General features: G+C 35.0%; 1 protein-coding gene across 5 annotated transcripts; it reads left to right on the plus strand.

Moving 5' to 3' along the window:
• The first annotated feature begins 137 nt into the window (after positions 1 to 137).
• On the plus strand, positions 138 to 8,669 carry LOC127795372 (probable ribose-5-phosphate isomerase 4, chloroplastic). 5 transcript variants are annotated; one of them, XM_052327015.1, is made up of 11 exons: positions 351 to 478; positions 2,393 to 2,630; positions 2,793 to 2,851; positions 4,247 to 4,374; positions 4,931 to 5,000; positions 5,507 to 5,611; positions 5,896 to 5,991; positions 6,076 to 6,132; positions 7,221 to 7,338; positions 7,432 to 7,498; positions 8,470 to 8,669. In XM_052327015.1, exons 4-11 carry the CDS (start codon positions 4,271 to 4,273, stop codon positions 8,546 to 8,548), a joined length of 696 nt encoding a protein of 231 aa, XP_052182975.1. In that variant the 5' UTR covers positions 351 to 478; positions 2,393 to 2,630; positions 2,793 to 2,851; positions 4,247 to 4,270; the 3' UTR covers positions 8,549 to 8,669. The 5 variants fall into 5 exon arrangements, with proteins under 5 accessions (XP_052182970.1, XP_052182972.1, XP_052182975.1 ...); XM_052327011.1 differs by having other exon boundaries at positions 2,393 to 2,851; XM_052327010.1 differs by lacking the exons at positions 2,393 to 2,630; positions 2,793 to 2,851 and having other exon boundaries at positions 138 to 478.
• Positions 8,670 to 13,148: the final 4,479 nt, after the last annotated feature.

Raw genomic sequence — 13,148 nt, forward strand, 5'->3', positions numbered from 1 at the left:
TTTTAAATATTTGAAAAAAGTACTATTAAATATTTGAAAGACAAAATTATGGGATGACCCAATTAGTATTTATATATTAAAAATTAATTACAATATTAATATTAATAATTGTAAAAATAATGGTGGCTTCAACCTAAGAGTCAGTCTGTCAATTTTTTTTTAAAAAAATAATTATTTATTTTTTCACTATTTTTCTTTTACCTCTTAAAAATGTGTGTACTTTATAATTTTCTGGTCCAGTCTGTCTATAGCCTGAGCCTGAGTTCCCTTATCCGTTTGTTGCCGGGAAATTCGCTCCATAATGGCGGCGGCAGCAATAATTCCTTCGGTCTCTACCCCGAATCTGCACTTTCAGGCAAATCGTAAGAAGGGTTTGGCTCTGACATGGGCATCCCCGTCAAGAAATTCTCTTCTTATACGGTCCAGTCTCCTTGACAGCAGCAATGCCACCGTCCTTGAAGCCGCGGCCAAGCACACCGTAACCATTTAACCACTTGATAATTCAAAGTCCATTTATTTACTGAAAACTCTTCTTTGCTTGTCTCTTTCTTTCTTATCTGGGTTCGTGCGATTGAATCCCATGTATTCTACCATTCCCTCTTTCTTGTTTGCGTTGACGGTGGAAAACTGCAGGTTGCTGTAATTCTATAAAGATTTCCTCTTTGGCATGATGTAACTGATGTTGTCATTTTGTATTGTTCAAATTGCTCTGTTTTTTTTTTTTTTTTTTGATAACTCTTATTGCTCTTTTGCTGCTTGGTGGATGTAGGATTTGTGGATTATAAATCAGTGGTGGCTAATGAAATTTATTCTCTTAGTTCCAAATCTGTGTTTCAGTCTAGGACACGAATACGGTTCATTGTACTGTCAATATTGACTTACTTCTGCTTGCTTAAACCTGAAAGTTGAATAGTTCACATTTTAGGTTGAATGTCCAATTGAAATCAATGGGATTTAGTTCCCTCTACTCAGTATATTTTGTATATTGGGATTTATGTAGCATCATTTAATATTATTCTGCTTAGGACAGGGGATGGACTATCAAAACTTTACTCAAAGGTGGAATACCTGAACACCTACTTCCTGTACTGGTTCTTAATAGCTGCAAAAAATAATGTGAAGTTTTCAATCTGCAGACAAGCACTAGTTCTTCGTCATGGATAAAGAAACTACTTTCTTGTCTTTAAAGCTTAGAGCGTTGGCAACAGATATTTTATATGTTGTGTTATATGCCCAAAGTAGGCAAAAAGACTTACAGACTTACAGTTATTCTAGAATATGTGATAGTTCAGAGTATAGCTTCTAAGGTAAGCAACAGGGACTGCATTTAAAATATGAACAGTTATATGTGAAGGGAAGGAGGCTTTATTGACGTGATGCTATAGGAATGTTTTGTTTGTTGCACCTGACCTTGGAAGGTATATCAGACACCTGCCTAAAATTAGAAATGGGAGAAGTTAGCAAAGCCTACTTTTTACAATTGACTGGCCTTTTGGGTACAGTACAGTTTCCATGGTGTGAGAATGAAAACAATGTGAAGAAATGGAAATAGAGGAGGATGCACAGAAATTAAGGAGAATTCACTTTTCCCCGTCGATATTATAGATATTACTCTGGATGTGCCTGAACCAATTAGAAAGGGCATATAGTTAGAAACTTTTAACAAGAAAATTTTGATACAAGAGTTTAGTCCTATCTCTCTAAGATTTAACCTGGAGGCAAGGCGGCTCTTGTACCCGGGTCATGCTGTTCTTGCTTGCTATGTGGCAAGTTTCCATTTCGAGTATGAAGAAAATACAATTAAGACAGTACAGGGCTTAACTGCTGTTTCCTTGGGTTCTGGACATGTGGGTTTTCTTAGTTAAGTCAACCTGGCTCCTCAACTCCGCTTTGTTTTATTGCATATCTAGATCCTCACTCCCAGCCTACAATAAGAAAACAAGGTTAATTTCTTATGCCTAACAACATCACTTGCAGAATCTCTTTACCCTTTATACAGGTGGTAGGACATTTGGCCCTTTAGTCATAATGAGAAAGCCCTCTTGAGCTTTTTCTTTTTTTTCCCTTCAAAGCATAGGTTGCATCTTCTTCTGGAAATACGTAAAGCCTATAATGTATATTAGCTGGAACTACATACCTGTAATGTGTCTCATATTGCTTTTTTGTCATTGACAGATTTGCTGACACTTCACTTCATTTGGGTCATTGATATTGTACTTCTATGATGTCCAGCCCTTGCTCTTGTTGATTGATGTTAATATTGTGTTTCTAATTGGTTGAGTCAATGCTGCTTAGGAAATCGAGACAGGATCTTTTGGATCATTAGTTTTGACTTTATGATGGTAACTTTGAAATCGGGTTGAAGATGATGGTGGTTATTTTTAATGGTCAGCTTATCCATATGTGCACTATCCTACAGTTGAGCAGATTTTCATGGACATGTGTGCAAGGCTGCAGCCTGCAGCCTGCAGCTTGGCTATTAAAGGACAGAGATGGGAATTATAATGCAGTGCATTTGGTAACTATTAATGCAATCTTGCAGAAGATTCTGGTTGAGAACAAATGTACTGTAACAGGAAACATGGTGTCCAGCAATCTTTCATCACAGCTTGGACGTGATTACTGAGCAAGTAATACGTTAGCTACAACTACTAACCATTGATAAATCCTACCTACCTCATGGCTTTTATACACGTCCTTTTGCTTGAAGAATATAATCCAACAAACTGTCTCTATGTTCATGGCTAATGCTTTATCTACGAAAGCACACTTGAAGAATAGCATCTTTGCAGGTGGGAACTCAGATAGAACCCGCAAAATACATTTGGCAGGTCTGAAGAACATGTGAAAGGTGAGAGACTTACAGGCTTTAAAGTTGTCACTTGATGAAAACATGTTCCCCTTTGGAGTTATGATATTAGGTAAAGGGTTTACATGACATGGTGGCTGGCCCAAAATTATGGAGTAATACATTATGGCCACCATTTGGTGTTTCTTACGTTCAGGCTTCACAGTGAATTTGGCTTCAAAAATTATAAGCCATTGTTATTAGATCCAACTTGACACTACAAGGAAGTCTAGTGCAAGAAGCTCCCCTGGCTGCAGTGTCTATGGAAGATCATATTTTGTACGTATATGTCATTGTCCCCAGGTTTCAAATCCTTGATGTTCAAGTTGCGATGTTTGATTTGACAGAAACATGAAATTTGTCTTAGTGAAAAGTGATAGCAGTTACATGTATGGTTTTTAAGGCATGTAGAAGATGTTGGGAAAAATTATGGGGAATTCTGTATATCGTGATTTTGACCGTGACAAATCACTGTCTTTAAGGTGTCATTTGCCTCCACTAGAATTGCTGCAGAGTTAACAGCAAACCACCCCCAAGAGTTATCAAAGTCATGAAAATCTGCAGCCAGCAATTTCTGAAGATTTCCCTTTAGAGCAACTCAGTCTATTTTGAGAGAAGGAGATAGAGAGAGCAATGAGGAGTCATCAATTGATTAATATGGACTCACCTATTTATAATAGGTGAATAGACATATTTGTTTGTGAAAAAGACTATCTCTTCCAAAGGACGTGTCACTTTGTAACACCCATATCCTTTTGTAAACAATCATGTCCCTATAATGTCAAAAAAACATGTCTCTTGACTTTAAACCAAAAGATACATCTCTTTGTAAATAGTCATAACTTTTTGGAATAGTTATGTCTATTTACAAAGGATTATCTCTCTTGAAAACACAACTAACTATATAACAACATATATTTTCCTTCTCTTATTTAATAGTGTGAATTATTTCAATAGAAGATTAACCCCCTTGTGAAGAATCCAGCCAGCTTCTAGAATTAATTACTTCTGGTAGTCTAACAAACTCTTCTAGAAACTCCAGAGAATTAAAATTTTCTAAATGTGTGTTCACTATTTTGCTATGTGCTGCTACTTTAGATGTACAAATTCCTTTACTTTGATTGCTCTAATAGTTATCTTATCATAATTTACCTTAGTGACTTTTACATGCATTCAGATAATCAAATTCCCTTCTAAAACTAGTAAGCATCATGTTGAAATTATGAAGAATAGAACGGGAGGGAACCATAAAAAGGGTGTGAAAATAGATGAGCATTTTGCTTAATGTAAATTAACTACAATTTCAATGTCAATCCTTGTCTGCTTATCTCTCATTTAATTATCTAGTTATCTGGTACCAGATAAAGGACAGCTAATTTGTTTTCTTCTCCTCCCCAGGTGGATACATTCATCAAAAGTGGAATGGTGGTGGGATTAGGATCTGGCCTTGCTTCTCACATGGCTATACAATATTTGGGTCGCCAACTTCGTTTAGGCACCATAAAGGATATAGTAGGGATTTCCATGTGAGTTCATCTCTTTACTTGTCCCACACAAAAATGAAGAAAGTAACACAGAAGGAGGGAAAAAAAAACTTATTTCAAAATGTTGTTTTCTATCATAAGTTGACCTCTGATCAACTGGATCTAATAACCACCTAATCTGCAACATAAGAACTTAGTTACCTTTTATATTTTAGCAATTGATGTTACTTCCTGCTTATGGTCTGAAGTAGTTAACTTTTCAGACATTTTTTTCCAGGGACAAGGATTTACCTATGACATTGCTTGTTTACTGTTATTTTATCGTATCAGAATTGTGCTTATCTATGAGGGCCATACTAGATTACTACATAGTTCCTTGACGTGGAAAAGGCATTAACCCCTGTACAGCCCAGAAGCTATTCCATTATTCCTCTGTTATCTGCAACATAACCTCTTGTTAAATAGGTCTGTGGAGGTTCAATGGAACTTGCCATTCATCTAATGGTTGTTGGTCATTTTCCTGACTTGATTCAGCTCAAGGATCCATTTATTAGGTTGTTTTCATCAGGAAATTTTCAGTGCTATTGTTGTGATGCAGATCTGTCGGTAGTGCCAGTGAAGCAGCAAAGGCAGGAATTCCTTTGGATCACTACCAAGATAATTCTCAAGTGTGCACGATTTCTAAGTATCCAATAACTTGGTTGCAGTTTATCTAAGGCCTTTAGTATTTAATGTTTTAGACAGCCCTCTCTGTCTTGCTCTCGAAGCAGACAGCAAAAAAAGAAAACTTATGCAGAAAAAAAAGATTATGGTTCTGTCATGTTAGTTTGTTTATCAAGAAAAGAAAAAGAGAACAAAAATATTGATTGAAAAGGTTATCAATGTCATTGGAATGGAAAAAGCAACAAATACATCACATCAATTCGGTTAGACCACATCTCATGGGAACAAGGAGGAAATACCAGTTGCCACCTGAAGGGTAGTGTGTTTGGGAAGTTGTGCTCAAAAGATTTTCTTGTTGTGTCCTGTTAAATGACGCAATGAATCCATGGATTTTTGCAACAACATAACAAACCTAGTCATCAGCTACATAAATTCTAGCTCACCAACAATTTTTGTGATTTTGAAAATTTTACACTATGCAATACATGCACTTTGACTTGCTATTTTGTAGGTTGATTTTGCATTCAATGATGCTGATATTATTGAAGAAGGAACTCTTATTTCAGTTATTGGGCGCAGAAGGTTGCAAGGGGAGGAATCTATAATTCAGGAGAAGGTGAGCCAAAAGATAAATAAATAAATAAGAAAAACAAAACAAAAAAGTTGTATTTGTTGGAGTCCAGCTATGGCTTGTAATCCTTTAGAAACCATTTAAGAAAATTTTCATGTGCTTGTTCTGTACAGAAAGCATTTAATCCTTCATGTATTTATATTCCATCCTCAATTCTTTTGATCAGGAAAACCAGCAAATTGATGTTTTTTCTTAGTACATATTTTCATTCATTTACATTTCATTCTTGATTTTCTCAATTGGCTTGTTTCTGTTCTCTTTGCTTGCAGACAGTACTCAAAGCAGCTAAGAAGCTTGTATTTATGGTTACAGAGAAACAGTACAAAGGTGGTCTAGACGGATCAATTCCAGTTTTAGTTAATTCTGTAAGCTTGCATGTCTGGTACAAATTGCTTGATATCACTTGCCTAAACAACTTCTGATTCATTGGACACTTTAACATGTCTCAGTACAACTGGCTGGAAACTGCTGAAGAGATTGATGATCTGTTTCTAGGCGATGCTGAGGTATATTCTTATTGCCAATGTCTGGCATTATGTCATTGGGACGACATTCATTTTCATCTATGTAGAAGATAATCATATGCTGAAGCAAGTTCATTCTATGTGTGACGAATACATGTGTAATATATTGAACAACATTTAAAAGGGATCTTCATCCTCTGGGGGACAAGTTGGCCCGTTAGGCTAGTCTTTCTGATAGATAATGGTATTTTTCAAAGGAAACAAGCCAAATCAATTTGCTGACAGGGAAAAATGCCCATTTCACCATCAATGAGGATGATTTATTCGGCTGAATTAACTGAAGGACAGGGTCCGCACTTGGCAAACTGAACCGGCTTGTTTTCTTGGAAAAAAATACCGTTACCCTTTTCTGATAATAAAGGGACTCAGGTTTGATTAGCTACAAAAAAATGAATGCATACACAGATATATCAAAAGTGGATATTGCCCAAAATATGAAAATCAGGTTAATGTGATATCCTGTGCTTGCCTAAAGAAAATAGAGGCTGATAGAGTTGAAGCAAAAGAGTAGGCTAACAGCTTCTGGATAATCAACAACATCTAGTCTAGATGATCCAGCATAATCTAAAAATTGATTCAATATGAAACCTTCCCGTACAGTATACCTGAAAGGAAGTTATTAAGTCTCTATAGACTGGTCAGAACCTTGAGATGTCCACCTAATCCTTTTACCTGAAATGCTTTTCAAGCACATCGGAACCAAGAACCAAGCTTTTTCATCGATGCTTTATCTGCCCTACCTGCCTGCAACACCTCAGGCCATATCCCTAGTGAACACTCACAGCATTCTAAATGGGCTGCATTTATAGACAAGTAGCAACACCTTTGAAAACTAAGTGTTCTTAGTGCACAAGATTCCCCGCTTTGTGAGGGTTGGGGAAAGTCGGATTTGTATGCATCCCCTCCCCCTTACTTTTTTTGTAAAGAGCCATCCTATTCCTAAAATATCCCTGAACAATAGAACAGTAACACTGAACTTCATGTGGAGGTTAATTAAACATGAGGTACTGGTAGCTCATATCATGACTTATTCTTTTTATTGTCTTATCTTGTCTTTTGATAATGGGCAGGTGTGGAGGAGACCAGCTATAGGGTATGCAGGTCCAATGGGGGGCGACTTCCCACTAATTACCAAAGAAGGGCATAACGTTCTTGATCTTATATTTACATCACCGATACTAAACCTTGGTATGATTATCTATCATTAGGATCACCTTTCTCTACCTTTTGGTCTCAATACTTGGTCATATTTTCTTAGGGGACCACTCTTTCTACCTGCAGCTGAAGTAGCTACAAGTCTTGATAATATAAATGGGGTTGTAGACCATGGAGTCGTCTTAAAGATCCCGTGAGTTTGATTCTTTCCTTGAACCTTCTTCTGTTTCCCATGAATGCCATTCGTTTTCATTTTCGTTTTTCTTAATTCATAGACATGAGCAGAACAGAGAAGTTAAATAAACAAATGAAAAAAGGTAGAGAAAATAACACTATTGACAGAAGAAAAAGGTTTACCTAGAAGGTTGAGAACCTCGTACAATCTCACAATTCATAGTATTCGCGTATAACCGACTTTGTTCCATTTTCCATGCTGGATGGTTACTTTAGTAATGATTGGAGAAACAATTGTTTGCCCTTTCCTTACCAAAACAAACCCTTGAATGAGAATATGAACCGTGCACTTTACAAACAGATACATGTCACATTTTCAATTTCGTAACCCATGAGGCAGATGTGAATACTTTTCTAACAGGGAGAGAGATTAAAAAAAAAAAAATTTGGTAAGAAACTCTTAGATATGAAATAGGATATAATGACCTTAGAGTAGATATGGTCATAAATTGATATGCATGGAGGTCAAGAATTAATGTAAACGACCCACTTAGTGAGATCAAGGCTTGGAATAATGTTGTTATTGTTTTAGTTAGCAGATGCATCCTGTGTGTGAAGCTTGCTCAGATTACATACTTAATCTTAAATCATTCATTTTCTTTTGCTAAATGAGATAACTGGGGAAGGGGAATTCCATAAGATAAGGCTGGGTTTTAGAGACCACGTAAACATATATAAGGATAAGCCCACCTAGCTTCCACTCGCATGCAATTGTTAAAAATCATTCTTTTTCATGGACAAGCTTTCTACTTATGGGAGTAAAGGGGAAACTTTTCCATAGGAGCATGTCTATGCTTTACAGTGATGGGGTCTATATCGTTATTATATAGACGTTTTCTTGATATATTCTTCCAGATCCATGTTGTCTATTTGAAGGAAAATGATAAATCAACTTTCTCATCTGTGTCTCACAAATTGGGTAAACTGCAGATGCACAGCAGTTGTTGCTTCGGAGGATGGCGCGTACATTGTTGAGAATCCACCCAAGAACGTGGAGACCAGAATTTAGGCAAAAGCAGAGATGGTTTTAGGCTTCCAGTTTTGTTAGAAAGTTCTTCTGGTACAAGCTTGGGTAGATTCGTACTAGTGACTTAATAACATCTTTGAGGGTTGTTAGGGCGTCTTGAGCACACACGGGACTCGGTCGTATGTATATGTAGTATTATGCAAAAGAATTATTTTCGTTAACTTAAAACCATCACATTCTGATGTCAAAGAACAAATTTACCATTTTAACTCAAGACTTATCTTTAAAAAAATGAGAATAAATTTATTTAAAAAGAAAATGAGAAAGGTAGGTAAGATGCAGGTTTGTCTGATATGGCGACAAATTCTGTGAGAACTGAAAGCTGCTCGACTCGGGGCCTCCAAGAAGACTCTGACTCAAGACTCTTAACGTTCAGGCAGAAATGTGGATTAACAAAAGAGGACTTATGGAACTTCTGTGGAGTCAAGCAAGCAGCCCCTTCATTAGTCCAATATGGTTGCTGGATTCGTGTCAACTGTCAACCATTGCTGGCTAAATTTTTCTTTTTCTTAAAATATAATATTATTCTCACTATTATATAACTAACAGCTGTTGGACAAGCTAAGCAATTTAGCGGTTCTTCAGCGACTTTAGCAAATTGATGAGGCTGAGGCTTAAGGTTAGTTGGGTCGTATGCATAGTTATTGAAACAGAATTTAACTGAGCGATTGGCTTTTGAATCGGTTATCAAGTCGTCTAGTTTGAAAAGAAGAATGAAGAGACTCAATTAAATTCCGCCAGTTAACGATTCATTAAAAATGGGCTAAAAATGTTACATTTTTATGGTCTAGACATACACATTATCATGGTTATTAATGGACAATTCATTCATGTTTTTCTAACAAGCACAATTATTATGTTTAAAATGTGTAGTGAATGGGCTCATTCAATACAAATCATAATTTTAGGGTATAAGTTGTATTGAAAAAAAAAAAAAAAAATTGTAACAAAAGGTCATGCGTAAGGAAGGTGAGCCAGAGTTTGTTTCAAAATTTGCTTTCAAACAGGGCAACCATACCAACTGGGATTAGAACAGAACCCATTTCTGACCGTGGAAAATTGATTGGAAATTAGTATGGTATCTGGCAGCTGATTGCTGGGTCGTCTGGGATTGTCATTTATTGGCGTGTCAGTGTCAGTGTCACTTTACAATTGGTTTAAAATTTATGATACCCACTGCCATTGCCATTGCCATTTTCCACAGATGAGTGCGAGTGCAGAAGGGGAAGGCAGCATTTCATTTACTTTTAACGGTGATGAGAAATTCTCCCCCCCAAGTCATCACTACTCATAAGTCATCGGCGGCAATCTCTTCTTCGGATCTCTGCAGCAACATTAATTGAATTTAATATAGCATAAGAAGATAGGTGGTGGTCAGCCCTTTGGTGGGTGGCTTCCTTACCATGTCTTGAATCTCAGCTGCGTTTAATTAAATTAAATTAAATTAATTGAAATTAAATTCCACTTTACTGCTTTGAGCTGCTTAAACAGTAAACCCCACCACCTGATCCCCATTTTAAGGCAACCCTCTATTTATTATTTAATCAGAAATATTATTTAGATATTTAAATTTAATCTTTTTTTATTTTTATACTCGTGATTATTAGGAATTTGTGATTTTTATTTTATTTTTTAAAAGCGCTAAACAATTGAAGAGGAATTCTTATATAGAATTATCATTTATAAAAAAAAATACCGTTTAAAACAAAGATAAATTAAAAAGATACTAAAACACAGAGGACTCAAGTAAGCAACCATTTCATTTTATCGACCCCATAGCAAAATGGATAATTAACTAATTTTAGTTTTGATTTATGATTTTTAGTTTTGGGAATTCATTACATTAGCATCACCGAATCAAATTAATGCAGGATTCTTAAGTTGGTACCAATTATTGGGATCGCAAAGGAAGTTGAAGGGAAGGAACCCCGCACCAAAGAGACCTTAACACCCCCTCCTCTCCAAATATATTTAATGGGCCATTCAGGACATATCTCCAAATCTAATTAAAGGGCTATTTATTACACTACGAATCGAGTTTTACTTACTGTTGTACCACAAAAAATGGGACCCACCAAAGACACGCCTTTCCAGGCTTGAATAATGCTTCCAGGCATGAAGTGCTTCGGGCATAAGAGGGGTTTTCGGGCATGAATAATGCTTCCGGGCAAAGGGGTTTTCGGGTAAGGTGTGGTTTCGAGTATGAGCTTCCAGGTATTCATTGTGTTTTCGGGCACCATGGGGTTTCCAAACATAATTCAAGGGAAATTTTATTTGTAACCATCATTTTTGCTCTCCGTAACCCACTTTTAATATCTCTAAAATATCCTCAGATGAGAACTCATATTTACCCTTCATTTAAATTATTTACGATCAATCATTCACCATTACTCCTCAAGCGCGTGTACCCACTTCCTTACCCACCATCTCCACAGCCATTTTATTCTATTATTCAAATAACAATAATTATTAATAGATCGATATAAGACAGTAGAAAATTATTAATATTTTTAAAAATTAAAATGATTTCTCAATATTATCAAATAACATGCATCTATATAATTTATTTTTAAAAATAACATAATTTATAACATCAATCACTAGTTAAATCACATAATTTACCTACACTACAGATGAATTAAATCACATAATTTACTTACACGACAAAAGAATTAAAAAAATAAGATTAATTAAAAAATAAAAAATATTTTTTGGGGTGCCTTCAAGCCCCGAATCCTAAGGTTCGGGACCTGGGAAATGCCCCGAATCTTGGGATTCTGGCAATTTGGAGTTCCCCGAATCTCTGAGTTCGGGACATCCCTCAACCTCTGAACTTCAAAATTGTCTGAAGCTCCGAACCCTAAAGTTCGGGGGCTGGGGGATGCCCCGAACCTTGGGATTCGGGCAATTTGGGGTTCTCCGAACCTCGAGATTCGAGGTATCTCCTAACCCCCGAACCCTATTGTTCGGGACATCCCTCAACTCCCGAACCTCAAAATTTGGGAGGTTCATACAACTCCAAATTTATAAATTCGGAAAATATGAATTCTCCCGAATCTTGAGATTCAGGATAATTCAATTCTCCTGAACCTCACAGAGAATATATATATTTTATATATTATAATATATATAATAGTTTATATAATATAATTATGTATAATTATAATTATATATATAATATATATGTATATATAATTATAATATGTATGTATATATATAATAAAATTTTAGTTTTTTCATAAAATAAAATTATAATATATATAATTATAATATTACAAATACTGTGAGAATGATTTCATATTACATAGCCATACATATATATTACATATATATTGTGTTTTTTTTGAATTCATTGATTTAATTCATTTAGTATGTAAATTATGTTATTGAACTAGTAATTGATATTATAAATTATATTATTTTTAAATATAAATTATATAGATGTATGTTATTTGATAATATTAAAAAATTATTTTAATTTTTAAAAATATTAATAATTTTCTAATATCTTATATCTATTTAGCTATAGCTGCTGTTATTTGAATAATAGAGTGGGTTTGCTGCGCGTGGAGATATCTTTTGAGGGATGAGTGTTTGGAGGGTATATTTGAAATATGGATGGTTGCAAAAAGAAATCACTCTGATTGTAAATAGTAAAAATTAAAATTTTACTTTACGCTGGTTACGAAGAGTAAAAATTATGGTTGCAAATAGAATTTCCCTTCATGTTTCTGGACACCATAGGTGTTTCCGAGCATCGAGAATGTTTCGGGGGCAACAAAGGTATTTTCAACACATATTTTTTTGACGATCCTCGAAAATCGAACCCTAAATACGCAATTACAGGATCAAGAAAATGACTTTTTTCCACGTTTGATAATTTCTAAACACTGAGTCAATTTCTATTGCGTGAATAGTCTTTTTCAGGCATTGTTGTTAAAATCTCGATTTTACGCATACGATTTTACGATTCGAAAACTCTCAAACGATTCAAATCCCATATAAAATTCAATTTGGGATAAAATTCTATAAAATCTCGATTTTATATGTACGATTTTACGATTTTACGCTTCAGAGATCTCCAAACGATTTTACGATTCAAAGATCTTCATTGATTTAAGTTGTAATTTAAAGGATGCTTCCAACATCTCAATGTCACATAATATCTGACATTGAAACTTATGCAATGAATTATTATATTTTGCCTCTAAATTGGAACTTGATTTAACATTAATTACATAAGTTCCAATGTCACATAGCATCTAACATTAATTGCATAAGTTCCAATGTCACATAGCATTTAACATTAATTGCATAAGTTCTAATTTACTTGATTTAAATTATAAGTTTTACTTGATTTAACATTGATTGCATAAATAAATAAAGACAAACAAATAATTAATTAATGGACCACCCAACTCCAAATTGGGATATTACTTGATTTAATCAATGTTAAATCAAGAAAAAATTGTAATCTAAATCTAATGAAAGACGTTGGAAGCATCCTCTAAAGAATTTTAAGCTATATTTTACCTTTAAATTATCTATATTTTCCCTCAAAATTACCTATACCAACCTACTA

The sequence above is a fragment of the Diospyros lotus genome, chromosome 2 (assembly GCF_014633365.1).
Source record: "Diospyros lotus cultivar Yz01 chromosome 2, ASM1463336v1, whole genome shotgun sequence".
In the NCBI taxonomy this organism is placed as follows: Eukaryota; Viridiplantae; Streptophyta; class Magnoliopsida; order Ericales; family Ebenaceae; genus Diospyros; species Diospyros lotus.

What these genes read in the sequence shown, in the direction of transcription:
- LOC127795372 (XM_052327010.1), top strand. Translation starts at nt 302, where the DNA reads ATGGCGGCGGCAGCAATAATTCCTTCGGTCTCTACCCCGAATCTGCAC. An exon ending in GATATAGTAGGGATTTCCAT is followed by an intron (nt 4,375 to 4,930) that starts GTGAGTTCATCT and finishes GTTGTGATGCAG; the next exon opens with ATCTGTCGGTAGTGCCAGTG. An exon ending in TGTTTCTAGGCGATGCTGAG is followed by an intron (nt 6,133 to 7,220) that starts GTATATTCTTAT and finishes GATAATGGGCAG; the next exon opens with GTGTGGAGGAGACCAGCTAT.